Raw genomic sequence first — 19,826 nt, 5'->3', positions numbered from 1 at the left:
CCCACATGATCTCTAACGAGAAAGGCCCTCCCTACTTGGAATTGACAAGGGTCATCTTGCCATCCACTAGGCTTCCCGATAATTTAGGTCACCACATGACTTGGTAGCAGGAGATCACAGTAACAGGATTAAGCATGAGCTATTAATTAATTCATATTAAATGGTAAGTATTGTATTGTCATAACTGATACTGGTTCATATTAATGATGATCCCTTTCTCACACCTCATCACCCATCTTCTCGGCTACACAGCTAGGTAAGTCCCAGGTATTCGAAATTCTCAAAATAGGCAGCTCTAACTATCATTCAAGAAGATTACATACAATCATTATTTCACATTCTATGATTATATTCTTTTAAGATCTCAAAATTGACATCATACTTCCTGGGTAAAACATGCATAAGCTATAGAAATGGTTTAAGTATCATTTTTATGAATACTGATGTCAACCTCATTTTCGCCGGTTCTCTTCACCTCCTCACCCTATTTAGGCCTCCAAGCCGGTGACTCCCAAGTGTTATCAAATTAAAGATCACAACGATATTTTACAACTTCTTCACCACATATTGGCATTCACCTGGTGAATTTCTAGGTTCTTTATCTTATTCTTAGTTATTTATTCTTATCTCAGGATGTAATTGATTTTATCTGGGATGATATCTTTCTTAAAATAATTCAGAGAAATTTAAACATATTTAGATATATATTCCAAAGAGAACTTAGACCAGAGTGTAAATCATTGCAGTGAATATCACGAATGACAGTCGGCAGACTTGATAATCTTAATAAGGAAAAAGAAAGACGACATGCTTTATACACCAATCATTGACATATTGTTTCTGTGGAGACGACAAAAATAGACTTTTCACTACATGGACGGCAACTTAAATCAGAATATGGAAGGCAACAGTCCTATTATCTGTATTATGTTTTTCAAATAGAAATGACAGTGTAAGAGAAATGATACACTTGTTATTGAAATAGAGACCTAGCATCCTATGCTTTTTCTATGAAACCCAATGCATGTAGACGTCTGCTAAAGGAGCAATTTCATCTTTATTACCAACCAGGAAAGGAATGAAAAACGGTTTGTGGAAAGTATTAGAATTCTTACATGACTCTGCCTGATTAATTAAGTAGCTTGGTTTGTTGGATGAGTTTGCCAACCTTAGTTGAGACCCGCGGCTAGACCATTCAGCCGTATGCACAGTATATCCGTTTTTGGGATTGTCTCTGCAAGATAAATTGATTGCTAATAGGGAGGGTTCGAATGTTTGAAAGGCTTGCAAGCCGTGAGCAGGGATGAATGCTGGTAACAAGAATGAATGCCGATATACGTTGATGATTCATAATAAAGATACGGCCAAACCTTTTGGCTTCCATTGGTTATAAGATCACATTCCATAGCTTCAATATAAGAGACGAACAATGACTTTCCGACTCCCATCAGTTATAAAGAAAGCCCCTCGAAAGACTATATGAATACATCAAAAATTCAAATCTAAAGAAAAGTTGGAAAAACTCAAATTTTCAAATGTTATCATTTAAAAGCAAATAATATTAAATTGGAAGAATAGAGTTGGAAAGTTATAATTCGAGAATTATAATAATCTATTATGATTCTGACGTTTTTAAAATCTTATATGTACAAGCAACATTACATTATTAACTAAATAATAATAGTGCCAAATCATTGTTATAATTAAATGAACATTTATAAACAATTTTAAAAAATACTACGACAAAAGATAATCTAAAACCCTTTAAGATACGTTTTATATTTTAACTCAATTATTTTATTTAAATAACTCATGCAATTCCATAGGTGTATCTTGTTTCAAATTGCTAGGTCCTTTACCCGTCTGCCAGTGATGGTGATGCCCTGTCTAATTCTTTTCTGACAATGCTTCCACCCCTTTGACATGCTCTCTGCAAGGAATTTCTCTGTAATTAAATTATAATTTATAAACAATCATATCAGTTAACCTTTCATCTTAATTCCACGAATTCACAATTAATGATCAACTAACATATTATCTTCACTTGAAATCATAACGATTAACAATCTTACCATTTTGCTAGATTATATCAAATTAAACTGCCAATTGACTTCATATAAACCTCAACAACTATATTTCAAGCTAGGTAAAAAATTGGGATGTAACAATTGTAGAGAATCTCTGAATAGAGGATGCTAAAAATAGAACTTGACCTGGTCATCTTCTGTTACATAGTCTAAGCCTATGGAGAAAATGCCAAAAATGGCTACAATAGAGAATTTGAGAAAGAAGAGATGATGACACTTGTCTTAGAGATTGTCAGAGCGTCAAACTTTCTTTGGGGTCACTGCGTAAGCTCTATATGCTTTCATTGCATCAGTTACATTGTTCAATTCATTGACACCTGGAATCATGATGTTATCAGCTCGAATCATCCAGTAATCATGCATCTCTATCAACTCTTCCACTCTAGCGATCTTTGATTGAAGCTTCTCCAATGTACACCTTATGATGGAATCTGTTTCTGAAAGCTCTTGGATCTTTGACACTTGGAAGTTGGCTGGATCGGTGGCTTCATCAACAAATGCTAGGAATTTGGCCTTCATTGGCTCGATGTCCACCAATTGACCATTACTGGTTACATATGATTCCGTATGTAGCACCTTTAAATATTCAAAAATCTTTCCCATGACCTTCTGCACTAGATCATACACATCCTTAAGCTCATTTGCAGATCTTACAGAGCTTTCCACTATGAATTCTAATGATTGCTTCTAATGGAGCAATGGTTCTTGACCTGTTTTGAGAATCCTGTAGGTCATGGCCACGTTAGTCTTCATATCAATTACCTCTTGCAACAAGGCCAATTGTTTTGTCAAGTTCCCCGATGCCTTGTGCATTGTGGTTTGATGACTAGACAGTGCTTCCCTTAACTTATCTGCAAATCATGTTGTATTGCAGCTGAGTAAGCAAAGTTAATTTCTTTTAGCATCATGTGAGATGGTGCATCTGAGAGGAAAAATGCATTGAATAATCTTGGAATGGATACAGTTTCTAGTCAAACATTTCACTGGCCTGACATATCTATGCTTGAATGGTGTGTTGTATCAATCAAAACCTTTTCAGTGCTTGGTAATAATGTGGCCTTTGTACCCCATCATTTAGACAACATATTGAGAAGCACTCAGATCCTTTAAGATTCCATATCCTACAGAAGAGATGTCTGATGGAGAGAAAAGGGTAGGATAATAAAACAGTATGTGGCAACTGAAGATTGATATCTAGAGAGGATCATATAGATGAATGATGGCATTAGATTTAATATTTGTGTTATGGATCTTTTTTTCCCTCTTCTTGTCTATTTCTAGTTCAAGACCCTGAAATATGTCCCACCCACTCAACACAATTTTGGTGCCTTGGTAGAGGACAGCATTCATTCCTGTACTATTAGCCAGTTCAAAGTTATGTCCACTTTTTGTTAAACAGCATTTTTTAGTTATGTTATTTGCCAATCGAAATGAAGTTTGAAGCTTATATTTTTAATGGTTGTTTTTTAAGTTTCTCAGCTATTGTATATGAAGTTGACTTGCAGTTTCTAGACTTTCATGTCATGATTGATTCATAGGCTGATATTTAGGTGAACAATGGGTCCTGAAGAAGATTGCAAGGGAAATTGTATAGGATGGGCAGCCCGAGACCCATCAGGTGTTTTGTCACCTTACAGATTTAGCAGAAGGTAAGCCTGGTTTTGTTTATTGTTTTGCATTGAAATTGTTGATATTTTCTTCAGCTTCGAGAAATATGTTTTAAATCCCTCTCAAAATATAAGTTCATCAGTGTGTCATATGTATAAATGATAGAAAGAAACAAGTTATAATAATATCCACATGTGATCAAAATAAATCAACTGGTTTAAAAATGTCATGTTACAATAGCTAATCAGGAGTGCCAACTGGAATTCCGATAGAAAAAATGTTAGGAAAACTACAACCAAATAAGAATCACCAAGTTTGAAGCTATATGAATCACCAACAGATAAAGCAAGTTCTTTCTTTTTAAAGCGAAAGCATGCTTTTCAGTAGGGGCGATATATACAGCGAATCACAGGGCTCATTTCAACGACCCCACAACAAAAAGTTGCAGTTTTTAATATGAAATATGTTTAAGATGAAGAGGAATAACTCTTAGAAACATTTGAACAATGCACAGGAGAGGTGCTTGGAATTGTAAATTAATGCCGGAAAACTACAACCAAATATGAAAGGGGTACTGGTAAAACTTCAACAAGTTTGAAGCTCAGTGAGTCACCAACAGATCCAAGAGAAGGATGCCAATGGAGAACAGAGTTCTATTATCAAACCTATTAGCATTTTTGATTTTGGTAGTACGTTTTTGAATTTAAGAATTTTTTTTAATGATAGTCTTATGAATTTGCATATGTATTGTGTTATATTTCTCCATCTCTAGGCTGCCCCAAAGAGATTGCTGTATTTTAAAGCTATATATGAGCTGTTCATGTGGGATACCATAATGTGTATGTTATGGGCGAAATATATCTGCTGTTATTGCATGTGTATGGGATTTGCTTGGATAATTTGTTAGTTCATTTATATGCTTAGATTTTGTGGTATCTCAAGTTCTCTTTTGCAAAAGCTTCTGATTGTAAAATGTGATTGAAGGTAATTGCAGAGACCTTAACACTGCTTATGACACGTGTCAAAGGCAGTTTTGTACATGTAAAGGAAACACATTACAGAAGAGCTAGTCACTGTGTAAAAACCACGATGGTTCTAACCAATACAATTGATGATGTTTCCTTGAGTTTCGAGTTTTTCATAATTTTTGAACAAGCATGAAATTTTGACAAATCCTCAAGTTGCCAGAATTCAATGAAACTTTCAAGATATGTTTTAGATGAATTATTTGAACTTTTTATACACTCAAAACTATGAAAGCATGCAATTGCAAACTAATTGATTTTGCCTTGAACATGAAACAAATTTCTCTAAGAATGATTGCTACGCAATATATAGGATTTCTTTAAATTCAAATTTGCATTTACATACCAATAACTTGCCGCTGTATTAAAACTATGATTTCTGGAAATTACTTGCAGCAAGAATTAATATTCCGTATGCCCTTGTATTGCAACTCAAATACTTGATAAATAACAATGAAATGTGTCTCCCAAGGAAGGTCAATCAAGCAATTAATTTACACCTTGCCTGGGAATGACAGGAAGATGTACAAAACTGAAAATGAATGCAAAACCCCTTCCAAACTGCAATTTATTTGTGAATCGATCATCAATGATCAGATAAAGACCCTATGCAAATAGAGGAACGTCTGATAGGCTGATATGAAAATATTTGCAAACCAACCTGCAATCTTAGTGCACAGTTTCAACACCTCAAAGCTGTCCAACTGTTAGAAAGGTTAATCTTTCCTTGGATATATTTTAATTGGGATATTCCAAGGGTCCCTACATGTAGTTTGTCCACTTGTACACATGTGGAGGACATGTCATTGTTTGTCCTTTATTCCACATGTAAGGACAACTCTTGTTTATTTCTTTATTTAGTTTATCCTCCTTAAGAGGATTGTGACACTTTGCACACACCTATTATGAATGTGGCATTCATAGAAATGGGAGTTACAAATGCAACTCCTCTCTCATCTCTATATAAGAGATGCTCCTCCTTCTTTCTTCACAACTACAACACCACTCTAAGCACTTGATGTTATTGTATTGAGCTACTTTTGCTCCAACACTCTCTCTCTTGTCTAGGCATTTGCCTTCATTCATAATACTCACAAGGGGTTTTCTTTGCTTTCCCCTTATAAATCCTTGTCTCCATTGTTGAACCATCTTGGTGTATGCTCTTGGAGTTGCTTATCTTATGGTAACATTGTTTCACACTTAACTTACTTGGATTGTTTCTCGTTCCTTGCTCAACATTATCATTTCTTACATGGTATCAGAGCTTGGTTATCTAATCCTTGTTTTAAGTTTTGTGGTGAAGGTTGCCATTCATTGGAGCACACCTTATTTGGAGACGTTATTGAGAGAAGAAGTTTGTGTTGTGATTTTAGCTCTTTTTAACTAATCTTGTGCATGCAAGTTTCATATTTTTTTACTAACCCTCTTTGGAAGGCTTGCCGCCAAAGGGTTTTCTTGTAAAGTTTCATATTTTTTTTACTAACCCTCTTTGGAAGGCTTGCCGCCAAAGGGTTTTCTTATAAAGCTTCATATTTTTTACTAACCCTCTTTGGAAGGCTTGCCGCCAAAGGGTTTTCTTAGTAAATTTCAATTTTTTTTGGTTTGTTTTGGACGGCATGCCACCAAAACAAAAAAATATTACATTGGTAAAGCTTTTTATAAAAACACAATAGTAAAGCTTTCTAACTCTCTACTTTTTCTTACTTCATTTATAAAAAAAAATAAAATTTTTTTACTCTTTAAAAAAAAATATATTTCACTATATTGTTTTTTTTAAAAATAGTGCAAAGCTTCATTTTATTAAAATAAAAAAAATATATTATTGTTCCATTTTGCTGGGCGGCCGCGCCACCCGTGCGCCACCCTCGCACCGCCGCGGTACAGACTTCGCACCGCCGCGCGCAAACACCGCCGCCGGTACAGACTTCGCGCCGCCGCGCACAAACACCGCCGCCGGTACAGACTCCGCGCCGCCGCGAGCAAACACCGCCGCCGGTACAGACTCCGCGCCGCCGCGCGCAACCACCGCGCGACACCATACCGTCGCTGCGAACCGGTTGCGCCGCTGCGCACCACCGCCCTCTGCATCTCTGCCCCACATCTGCAACTCTGCGCGCAATAACCCTTGACCACCGCTTCCGCCGCCCCCATATCTCTGTGCGCACACCTTTTCGCGGCCCGCATCCCGGACACGCGGCAACCGCCGCCTGCAATGCCCGCATCCTCCTCCGCCACGTTTTTTTTAAAAATTTTTTTTCACCACCGACCTCGGCCCCTCCTTTGGCCACGCGGCAGCCATCGACGAGCTCCGCTCCCCTTTTAATTTTTTTAAAAAATTTTCCCCCTCTTTGCTAATTTTCCACCTTTTATGTTTTTTCAAACTTTGTTTTAAATCAAACTAATAAAACCTGTTTTATATTAATGTTTTTTACATCAATTTTTTAATTCTCTTTTACACAAATAGTTAGAATTAAAATAACAAATATTCTTAATCTTATAAACAAAAAAACCAATTTTTTTTCAATTAATAAAATTAAATTTTTTTCTCATTTAACAACATTTTTTTCAATTAATCTGATTTTCAAATTAAGGGAATTTTTTTTCAAAAAAAAAGCGAAGAATTTTGTTTCCTTAATCATGTCAACATTAATTCCAGAAATCAAACTTAATTATTCTAATTATCATTCTTGGAAAACTCATATCTCATTTATTTTTCGTTTTAAACATCTCTTCGAAATAGCCACTGACCCTTCTCTTGAGCCCGGTTCAGCGGCTACTCAAGACGAGAAAGATACTTGGAAAGCTAAAAACGAAGAAGCTTTAGGGTTAATTGGTATTTCTATTATTCCAGATTTATATGTCTTAATTGCTCACTGTTCTAAAGCTCATGATGCATGGTCCATCTTGAAAACCAAGTATGACAGTGGCGATGAATACTGCAAAATACAATTGCAAGATCAACTCGAAGATCTCAGGTATGCAGATTTTAAAGGTATGGATGAATTCCTCTTAAAATTTGATTCTCTTAAAAGTCAAATTATGGCTTTAGGTGTTCAATTAGAGGACATTCGTTTAATCCATCTTATTCTTAAAAAATGTCTTCCTAGACAATTTCAACAGTTTATAACTAATATTCATGCACAACTTGCTATTCCTACTTTAACTTCTCAATTAACTTATGTTATTTTTCAAACTTTATTAAGATAGGAAGAAGCTAAGCTAATTCAGTTTGGTACTCTCAAATCAACTGAACATGCATTTGTGTCTAGAAATTCAACTAATAATTTTCGTTCCAATAATAATAATTACAAACAATCTAATTCTAATTCAAATAACACCAACAATAAATTTCATCCCAAATATAATAATACCCATCATCCTAATAATACTCGTAATACTAATAATCAAAGGAACCATTCCAATTCCAAACCTCATTGTTCTTATTGTGGCAAAGATGGTCACCTTGTCAATAACTGTTTTAAAAAAACAAAATGACAAAAAACCTATGAATCATAGTAGCAATCATCAAACCTCAAACCATAAAAAAGGTAATTCGACTAGTTCTAATCCTCGTCATGCTTTTACTTGTAGCTTTAATCTTTGTAAACCTTTAGAATGGATTGTTGATAGCGGTGCATCACAACATGTCACTTCTCATAAAGAAATTTTTGATTCTTTACAACCTGATATTGCTAACATTCCTATTCAGTTAGCTAATAATCAGACTTGTAAAGTTGAAGGACTAGGTGATGTTACTATTCCTAATGGTAAATTGCATGATGTTTTATATGTACCTGACTTGAAAACTAATCTACTTTCTGTTTCACAGCTATGTCAGAACTATAAAGTTGAATTCTACAAAGATACATGTTATATTATAGATCCTCAAACTCTCAAAGTGATTGCTCATGCTAAAATGGATAATGACAATTTGTTTAAATTCCATGAATTTGCTAGTTCACGCTATTCTTTACATACTTCTATTGATTTCAATATATGGCATGAAAGACTTGGTCATTTAAATTCTGATTATATTACTTTCATGCAAAAGCATAATATGGTTGATGGCTTGCCTAACATTATTCCTTCCAAGATTGCCTGTACAGGTTGTATGAGTGGTAAGATGCATAGGGAGCCCTTTTCCAGTGGAAAATCATGGCGAGCAACTCATAAGTTGCATCTTGTCCATAGTGATCTTTTGGGTCCCATGGAGAATACCTCCATCCAAGGTTCTCGGTATGCACTTACCTTTGTTGATGATTTTTCTAGACGAACTTGGATCTATTTTTTGCATAGCAACGATCAAGTTCTTGATATATTTATTGAATTTCAGTTATATGTTGAAAGGCAATCTGGGTATAAACTTAAAATTCTTAGAACTGATAATGGGAAGGAATATGTGAATAATGCTTTTCATTCTTATTTGAAATCGTGTGGAATTAAGCACGAGCTTACTATTCCTTATACACCACAACAAAATGGTGTAGCGGAAAGAAAGCATCGGACCATTGTTGAAATGGCTCGAAGCATGTTGCATGCTAAGAATTTGCATTATAAATTTTGGGCTGAAGCCATGTTTTGTGCAACTTATATTCTTAATCGGACTCCTACCAAAGCTCTCAAGGCTATCACTCCAAAAGAGGCTTGGTCTGGTAGGAAACCGAATTTACATCATTTACGGATATTTGGTTCTATTGCTTATGTTCATACGCCTAAACAGAAAAGGCATAAATTAGATGCTAAGTCATCTCCTTATATGTTTGTTGGCTATGATGAAAACACTAAGGGTTATCGTGTTTATGATTCCACTACTAACAAAGTTCAAGTTGCTAGAGATGTTTGTATTGCAGAAAATGGAGTTCATGATTGCTCTACTACAACGGATGAAGAATTCAGTGGCACTAAAATTGTGCTAGTGGAGGACCAACCTCCTTCTCTTAACCCTACTCATTCTCTTAATCAAGTACCACCGATTATTTCTGCTCCTACATCTCATGATACTCAAATAGATACTAATGATACTTTTCTTACTCATGATTCTTCCTCTAGTGATAATTCCATTACAACTAAACGTAAACCTAAATGGGCTCAAAACCTCATCAATGAAGCTGATGATTATATTTCCAAATCTGGTGGAATTAAACATAGAAGGATTAATTATTGTAATTATGCTTTGATGACTACTATTATGAATTCTAACGATCCTAAGTCTTTTGATCAAGCTAACTCAACCTCATTGGCAGAAAGCCATGCAAGAGGAATATGATTCGTTACTTGCTAATCACACTTGGGACTTAGTCACATTACCTCCTGGCAAAAATCTAGTTTCATGTAAATGGTTATATAAAACAAAATTGACTACTAATAATGAAATTAGTAAATTTAAAGATAGACTAGTTGCTAGAGGTTTTTCCCAAATTGAAGGCTTAGACTATAATGAAACCTTTGCACCTGTTGCTAAAATGCCTACTATCAAATTAGTTCTTGCTTTAGCATCTAAAATGAATTGGCCCATTCATCAAATGGATGTTAAAAGTGCCTTCTTAAATGGTGAGTTACATGAAGAAATCTATATGGCTCAACCTCCTGGATTTGTTAAGAAAGGTAGTGAAAATCTAGTTTGCAAATTGAACAAATCTATTTATGGTCTTAAACAATCACCTAGAGAATGGTATTCTAAAATTAATTCCTTCTTCATTTCTCAAGGTTTTACTAGAAGCAAAAATGATCCTAATTTGTATATTAAACAAACTAACGATGATATTATCATTGTTATTGTTTATGTAGATGATTTAATTCTCACTTCTAGTTCAGACATTTTGATTTCTGATATTAAATTCCAACTTAAACAAAAATTTCAAATGACAGACTTAGGTATCTTACATTACTTCTTAGGTATGCAAATTTTTCAAACTCCTAAAGGTATCTTTGTTTCTCAAAGCAAGTATGCTTATGATCTTTTAGAAAAATTTAAGATGAATGACTCTAACCATGTTTCAATTCCATGTGAATTAGGAACTAAATTAATGAATGATATGAATACTCCTTTTGTTGATGAAACTTTGTATAGACAGTTAGTAGGAAGTTTAAATTATTTAACTCTTACTAGACCTGATATTGCTTATAGTGTTGGATTAGTTTCTCGCTTTATGTCTAAACCTCAACAAACTCATTTTAAAGTTGCTAAACGCATCTTAAGGTATATTAAAGGAACTATTAATATAGGCTTATTTTATGATCCAAACTCTGAATTTATTTTACATGGCTATACTGATTCTGATGTAGGTGGAGATCCCAATGATGGAAAATCCACTTGCGGTTATTTTTTCTTTGTTGGTTCAGGTCCAATTTCTTGGAAAAGCAAAAAGGAACACTCTATTTCCCTATGCTCAACTGAAGCTGAATACAAAGGTTGTACCAATGCAGCTAAGGAAGCCTTGTGGATTCGAAGAATTCTTGATGATTTCGGTCTACCTCAACAATTACCTACACCTATACATTGTGACAATCAAAGTGCTATTGCCTTGGCAAAGAATCCAGTGTATAATGCCTGCACCAAACATATTTCACTTCAACATCACTTCATTCGAGAACAAGTTGAAGACAATCAAATTATTCTTCTTTATTGTAAAGGAGAAGATCAAGTGGCTGATATTTTAACCAAACCACTTTCTAAAGAGAGATTTCAGTTCCATTGTAAAAATTTGGGTTTACAACCCGTTGAAGTAAACTCCCCAAGTAAAGATTAAGGGGGGGTGTTAGAAAGGTTAATCTTTCCTTGGATATATTTTAATTGAGATATTCCAAGGGTCCCTACATGTAGTTTGTCCACTTGTACACATGTGGAGGACATGTCATTGTTTGTCCTTTATTCCACATGTAAGGACAACTCTTGTTTATTTCTTTATTTAGTTTATCCTCCTTAAGAGGATTGTGACACTTTGCACACACCTATTATGAATGCGGCATTCATAGAAATGGGAGTTACAAATGCAACTCCTCTCTCATCTCTATATAAGAGATGCTCCTCCTTCTTTCTTCACAACTACAACACCACTCTAAGCACTTGATGTTATTGTATTGAGCTACTTTTGCTCCAACACTCTCTCTCTCTTGTCTAGGCATTTGCCTTCATTCATAATACTCACAAGGGGTTTTCTTTGCTTTCCCTTTATAAATCCTTGTCTCCATTGTTGAACCATCTTGGTGTATGCTCTTGGAGTTGCTTATCTTATCGTAACATTGTTTCACACTTAACTTACTTGGATTGTTTCTCGTTCCTTGCTCAACATTATCATTTCTTACACCAACAATGGAGAAAACTTGAAAAGTTTCTTGTTGAAACCCTTGCCAATGAGAAGATAAGATAAAATAAGATAAGATAAGATGAGATAATAATATTAATGTCCATGAAAGACCAACAAGGTTTATGGGACTGAGCATACAAACAAAAGAGTTGGCCAAAGCAGAAGCACCAAATGGTGACTAAGAAGAAACAAAAGCAAGAGACAAAATAGGAAAGAAGACAAAGTAAGGACTAAGGGTCCTTCCTTGTCACAAAGAAATCAGTAATAGAGGGGTAAAGCTGTGAACGGTCCATAGTCTTAGAATGCCGTGTAGAATCGCTGTAGGACGGTCGCTGCCTGGAGAGACTGGTGCAGTGTTTAACCGATTTGGAATGAGAAGTATTGGAAGACCTTTTCAAACCCTATGGAGGAGACAAGGGAGAGAAAAAGACAGTAATGAGCTGGTCTGAAGTACGCCCCTGAGGTATAAAAGACTGCAAGGTAATCTCTCCAAGATGGGTGGCCTCCTGATGATAAAGTGCAAGACACCGCTGATCAATATAGCTGACAAACATCGAAAGAGAAGAACAGTCTCTGAAAAGGCAGTAAAATCTCCCTCTGATCTCATAGTAAAGAGGACATCAAAAAATGAAGTGGATCCCAGTTTTAACTTCTACCAAAGTACACAATTGACATATCCGATCAGCCCAATCCATATGGTGATCGATCCGAGCCCTGAGGCTGTGAGGACCAACTCTGAATGAGCCTAAAGAAAACCGTAAGGCATGATTCCAGTGCCGATAGAGAAGTGAATTCACCGAGTAGTAGAGAGAAAATTTGCAAATTCATTGTATGAGAATGAGCTTTTAAGTCCCCTTTAATTTTTTCTTGTGAGAGCTCAAGCACATTCCTTACCAATGTGGGATTATAGATATATTCCTGCATATTTTCTTTTGTTTCATTTAAGGTAATATAACTTATATAACTTTTGCATGCTTTTCCATAGTTTTGACTTAGACACCATTTCAAATAAAACAAAGTCACTTAAAGAACTAATTGATGGGTCATGGCCCCATTGTCCTTCTAATTGATCATTAAAATGACTTTATTAAATAACTTTATTTGTAGAGCATTGTAATTCTATAAAAAGTGAATAAACAAAAAAAAGAGAAGCTTATAAGTTATTTAATATCATTAATTATACTCTTTTTAATAATTTCTAAGTCAACCATTAATTGCCACTGCAAATAGGGTTTTGACTGGTCCTCAGGGTGCCTGACTAAATTTAGCAACTCTCTTAACATACTTACTATAGATAGCAAGTCCTAAAAATACTCCAAACGTAGGTAGTAGGAAATTGCAACTGATGACACTCTACTATGTCACGACGGCCTCTAGTAGCCACTGCTAGGATAATTGACTTACTATAAATAGGAAGTCCCTAAAACTCACTCAAACAAAAGGTTGATGCTCTTGAACTTGGTCAATAGCTACTGTGCCCTTTGGAGATGTCTAAAAAAATTAGGTATTAGTGTACATATATGCCCTCTATCTAGACAATTAATCCACGAGGGTCGCAATAAAGGACCAATCCCAATAACTCAATAGTCAACTGAAAAAGGGGACATTATAGTCCTCCCTCCCCAAAGATTGCTCGTCCCTAAGCAAAAACAAACATCACACTCCACTTGGATCTTAAGGGTAAAATTGTGTAATGTGTTGGGTGGATATTTTGCAACCAACAGTTTTGTTAAAATCTAGTCGCAAAATAGGTAGACCAGCCACAACCTATGAGACAAAATCTTTCCTACCTTAAAGGGAAGGCTTCCCCTTCTCATCATTCCTTGGATCAACTCAAGGTAAACAAGAAGTTGAGAGATTCGTAAGGGGCGTTACCAATAGTCTTTCTTCTTAACTTTCAGAAAAGAATCCACTTACCCATGGTCAGAGTAATGGGAAAGATGAAATCTCTAACTACACTTCTATCTAGTAGCTGGAATCGTTGATACCGATAAACCAACACCAACTCAAAGGATGATTGAAAGTGTAAGGGGTTTGGCTCTAACTCCGATTTGTCTAATTATAAGAAAAATCACTACCATTGGGGCACAAAGACTTCGAGAAGTAGATGATCTCTCTTCTATAACTTATTTTTGTCAATTGAGGCGGTAACACAAGCTACACTCAAAGCTTTTAGTTTATGTATTACCACAACCGCTCCCAGTCAAAGCTTCGGCCTCCTATTCCTCCTTAACTCACTATGATCTATGATTAAACTCACAATAATAACACAAATCAAAGACAATAGGCACAAGTTACAGCCGAAACTTCTAATTTGTGCTATCACAATTGCTTCCTGTCATAGCTTCGAATCCATTTGTTTCCTTTATTCACTTTTCTCCCAAATGAGTACTACACAATCAAAGTTATGCTTGCACAAGTTTGCCAGAGCTTTCTTGCATACAACAAAAAATGATTTTTACAATGAGAGGGCACTCCTTTATATAGGCAAATGAGTTGAGAAAAAAGTGGATGCAACTCAACCAACTTTGACCTACTCTAACTAGGTGAGAAGAATTATTGGATTAAATGTCACAAGGACATGTCATCGGATTACATGTCATGAGGACATGTAATTATGTCTCATGTAATTCATCCTCTCCAACTACATGCATAAAAAACACATGAAGAAAATATGAGGTTGTTGATTCTGAATGAATCAATCCTATAGATTATCGGCAAAGGCCTTGTACTTGATGACGCTATTTCCGATCATTACATGATCAGGAGTTCTTGTATTTTTGTGCCACTGCATTCTCTTTGATCAGTTTTTCATTTGAAAACTTGATGTGATCAAGTTTTTTCTCTTTCAAGCTGTCATGAATTCTCCTTTGCAGATTGACACATTTTGGAGTCTCTAATACTTTAAAAACCTTCTCGATGGTGTCCGGATGTAAACTTGAAACAACTTTCCCACCAATATTTTCACACTAGCTTAGGTTCTCGGGCATCCATTGGGGAAATGGAAACCAAATGAATTACTGCTTCCGTAGGATCAAAGCTTATCTTCTCGATCGGATGTCTCTGTTCTTTGAAGTTCTGACATATCTTGAAGAGTGCACTGCAACATGAAAATTCCAATGAGTGAACACATCGTTTGACATAATGGGATCCATGAAGGCATTTGACTTTGGCTTGAAATGAAATATCTATGAAGAGAAAGTGTCCAAAATATGGATTAGATACTTCTGGAACACATGTGATGGCTGAAAATGGATTGGAAAGCATATGCATTTGGATGAATAGGGTCAAAATCGGACTCTTAAAATGTGGGCAAAGATGAGCTTTTGTGGGTATGGACAAGAATGTAAGTTAGGATGCATATGGATGTGTACAAAAGAGGACTTTGGTATTTAAAGAGTGACCTTTTACCAAAGTTGGATTCTCCGGATGCAATTACATGTAATAGTTGTTTTTGATGCGAACATGCAATTAAGTTCGGAGGATAGAAACACATGTAAGTGCAGATAAAGAATGAGATTTCATGCAAGTGCAGATGGGGGATGATATTACATGCAAACGCATATGGAGAATGAGATGCAACGTGTCATGACATGTAATGATGAATGTGGAGTGAAATGATGCACTTGCATGAAAAGTTGAAAAGTGGAATGAAGTGAAATGGATCTTGCATTCTTGGGAAAGAACTTACAACTTCTTTAAAAAAAAAAAAACTGAAAAAGCAAGCAAGCAACCAACAAATACAAGCACAAAACAAACACATACCTTTGGTCTTAGACTCAAATATGTCAACAAGCAAGTTGGTCTCTTATGCAAACTCGAAATTGGATTTTGGGAAAAATCCAAGCATGTGAAAAAGAAGGTTTTCATCTTATTTAAAGAAAAATGTACTATTCATGGCATGCCTTTGAACAAGTGTGCAATAACAAGCCATAATATGCAACAAAATAGCAAGATGAGCATGAATTGACAAGCAAAGTTGAAAATGTCTACTTACTTGGAGATGAAAGAGCTAAATGTTACATCCTAGTTTTTGACCTAGCTTGAAATATAGCCGTTGAGGTTTGCATGAAGTTAGGTGGTCGTTATGATTTCAAGTGAAGATGACATGTTAGTTGATCGTTAATCGCGAATTCATGGAATTAAGATGAAAGGTTAACTGTTATGATTATTTATGATTAAATAATTTAATTACTGAGAAATTCCTTGCAGGGAGCATGTCGAAGGGGTGGAAGCATTGTCACAAATGAATTAGGTAGGGCATCACCATCATTGGGTAGATGGGTAAAGGACCTAGCGATTTGAAATAGAATACATTTGTGGGACTCACATAAGTTATTTAATAATTTAATTAAATTAATTGAGTTTAAATATAAAACATATCTTAAAGGATTATAATTTATCTTTCTTATTTAAATACGTGCATATAATATAAAATAATTTGGCACCATTATAAATAAATAAATTAATAATCTAATAAAATGATGTTTATATGTACCTATAAGATTATAATAATGTTCATAATTTAGTAACATTTGAATTATAATTATAATTCTATTCTTTCCATTTTATTATTCCTCACTTTTAGCCAATTAGCACTTGGTTTGGAAATCAATTTATTATTTGGCATTTGGAACTATTTTATAATTTTTTCTTTTTATAATCGTTTCCTCTTCTCTTCTATATTTTAATCAATTTATTACTTGGGGATTTAAATTGAATTTATGATTGGAATTCGTATGGTCTCTTGTAACTGTAGGAAGCCGTAAGTTCTGGCTCAAGTCTATATATGAAACCTTTAAACGTATATCAGCATTCATCCTTGCTCTCAACATTTTTTTCCTTGTTCACGGCTTTCAAGCCTTTCAAACATTCGAATCCTCCCTATTAGCAATCAATTTAACTTGCAGAGACAACTTGATAGTAGATATATTGAGCATACGGCTGAGTGGTCTTGCCACGGGTCTCAGCTAAGGTTGGCGAACTCATCCAACACACCAAGCTACTTAATTAATCGGGCAGAGTTATGTATGAGTTCTACTACATTCCACAAACCGTTTTTCATTCCTTTCTTGGTTGATAATGAATATGAAATTGCTCCTTTAGCTGACGTCTATGTTCATTGGGTTTCATAGAAATAGCATAGGATGCTATGTCTTTGTTTCAAATAACAAGTATATCATATCTCTTAATCTGTCATTTCTATTTGAAAAACATAATACAGATAATAAGTTTGATGCCTCCCATATTTTGATTTAAGTTGCTGTAATTTCTTTATATGAGAAAAGATAATATCTCTGAGTTCTTTTATGATTTAAGACAAGAGAATAACATTCCAGTATTTAACCATTACAGTCTGATTGGCATATATAAATATCTTCATAAGTGAACACCAACGAATTCACCAGGTGCAATGCTAGAGTATGGTGAAGAAAGTTTGAAGTAACACAGTGAATATAATTTGATAGCACCAGGGAGTCACCTGCTTGCTGGCCTGAAATAGGTGAGGAGGTGCAGAGAATCTACAATAAACAAGAATGTTATCAAAAAGAGATAATAACATGATAATTAAACATTACTTTAGCTCATGCATGCTCCACTCATGTAGAATGTTGTCAAAGAACAAATCATAGAATTTGAATGATGGTTTTATGAAATCTTTTTGAATAACTGATAGAGCCGTCTGCTCAAAGAATTCCAAATATATGAGAGGAAAAGGGTGATGAGGTGAAAAAGAGGGAATCCGTAATAATTGACTCCGTATCAGTTATGACATTTCAGTATTTATCATGAATTAAGAAATATTTCATGCACATTCTTGTTATCGTGATCTCTTGCTGCCAAGTCGTATGGTGAGTTAATTATTAGGAAGCCCAGTAGATGGCAAGATGACTCCTGCCAATTCCGAGTAGGGAGGGCCTTTCTCGTTAGAGATCGTGTGGGGACAAGTTGTGGTCCGAGGTTGGGTGGTTAAACCCCTGACAATGTTTCACCTCTTCCCAAGATGTTAGTAGAGCATCAGATAGAGATAAGCTTTGCAGTCAATTGTTTATCGGAAATAGGTATTATCATTTTATTTACGAGGAGGTAAGATTGAATTGAGTTAATTTCATTATTACCATTATTTTACACCTAGATAGGTTCGTGAATTGTTTTCATTTATATGAATATCGAATGTAAGTTATTATCTAATCTTGAGAAACTGTCACAGATAAGCAATTCGGATGGAATGGAATCTGAAGCCCTAATTGATTGTGTGATAGCTAGAACCCTAAATGATACAACGGTATCGGAAGCCCTAATTGAATCCAGTGGTATCGAAAGCCCTAATTGAATCTATGGTATTGGAAGCCCTATTTGAATCCAGTGGTATCGAAAACTCTAATTGAATCTATGGTATTGGAAGCCCTATTTGAATCAGCGGTATCAGAAGCCCTAATTGAATCCATGGTATTGGAAACCCTATTTGAATCCGTGGTTGCGGAAGCCCTAAGAGAGTTAGCAGTATCAGAAGACCTAAATGAACCAAAGATAAACAATGCCCTAATCGATACAGTGGTATGTGATGCCCTAATTTTATATAATGGTATTCAATGACAATTATCATTTGATTTTGGTTTAATAATATTGGATAGAAGTCGTTTTTTTGGTATTGTTATAGAGGTATTTGTGGACTAACCTGGGTGGTTGCAAAAGCATCTCAAGTTGATTTCAATCTCAGTTTTCTGAGGTATGTAGTTTTCAAATTGTGTAATAATTTTATTTGATGGTACTTCAAGTTTTTAAGTTAAGAAATTTGGTCTAATGGATTTTAACGGTAAATCTTATTCACATGAACATGAATGATATAACTGTCTTCCTATAAAATGAAGTAATAACTGTATTCTTTGAATATGTTATTTGTTAATTTTAGACTCGGAAAATCGGGATGTTACACTAAATATGGAGGATTGATAGGTTTGAATGATTGGCTTTTGTTAAGTTTTGATTAGATTTAGAAATTTAATTCTCTAAATATATGATACTTATAATTATGCCCAGATTTGTAATAACATATATCATGAGATATGTTATTACAAGTCTAGGCACTAATTATAAGTATCATATATTTAGTTTATTAAATTTCTAAATCTAATCAAAATTTAACATGGTATTAGAGACAAGTTTAAGAGACGATCTCGATTAGATTTATTTATCTAGTGCAATCAAACATATTTGAACCCTACTTAGCAAAATGATAAGCGGAATGAGGATTGAAGACAGATTTGAAGGTGCTTCAAATTTTGAAGCTTGGAAATTGCGTATCTTGACGATACTAAGAAAACATAAGCTAACAATGATTGTGGAAAATCCTCCTGAAAATAAGAAGACTGATGAATGGGAAACTAACAACACTAAAGCAATGGAATTATTAGTAGATGGAGTAAAAGATCATCTACTACCTATTATCACAAAATTAGACTCTGCGTATGATATGTTTAAAGGTTTAGAAGACATGTTCAAGATCAACAACACTCGCAGGATTCTTACTCTGAAGAATCAACTCAATAACATATAGATGAAAAAAGGAGAGACCATCACTTCATACTTTATGAGGATAACAGAATTAAGAAACCAATTATTAATAGTTGGTCACAATTATGATAGCAAAGAGTTAATTATGGCATTAAATGAGCAACTTTTTCATGGGAAAATTTTGGACAAGGAATAGGTTTTTGTCTTGAACCCCCAAATTTGATCGACTAAAAGATGATTGCATTCAAGAAGAGTGTAATCGAAAAACTAGAGGAATTGACATG

General features: G+C 34.9%; 1 protein-coding gene across 2 annotated transcripts in view; it reads left to right on the top strand.

The window, feature by feature from the left end:
* The window catches only part of LOC149532186 (cinnamyl-alcohol dehydrogenase), a 175,386-nt gene that overhangs the window by 39,345 nt on the left and 116,215 nt on the right, over positions 1 to 19,826 (top strand). The window contains exon 2 of one of the 2 annotated variants that reach the window (XM_089810219.1): positions 3,638 to 3,736. In XM_089810219.1, the coding sequence (XP_089666345.1) occupies positions 3,645 to 3,736 (92 nt within the window). In that variant the 5' untranslated portion in view covers positions 3,638 to 3,644. Of the gene's footprint in view, positions 1 to 3,625; positions 3,737 to 19,826 lie in introns of both variants that reach the window. The other variant, XM_089810220.1, reaches the window with a different exon arrangement.

Source organism: Cupressus sempervirens, chromosome 11, assembly GCF_028749045.1.
Source record: "Cupressus sempervirens isolate cs-2001-9-10 chromosome 11, ASM2874904v1, whole genome shotgun sequence".
Lineage (NCBI taxonomy): Eukaryota > Viridiplantae > Streptophyta > Pinopsida > Cupressales > Cupressaceae > Cupressus > Cupressus sempervirens.
Note: the sequence above shows the minus strand (reverse complement) of the source record. Positions and strands in the feature narration are given on the sequence as shown.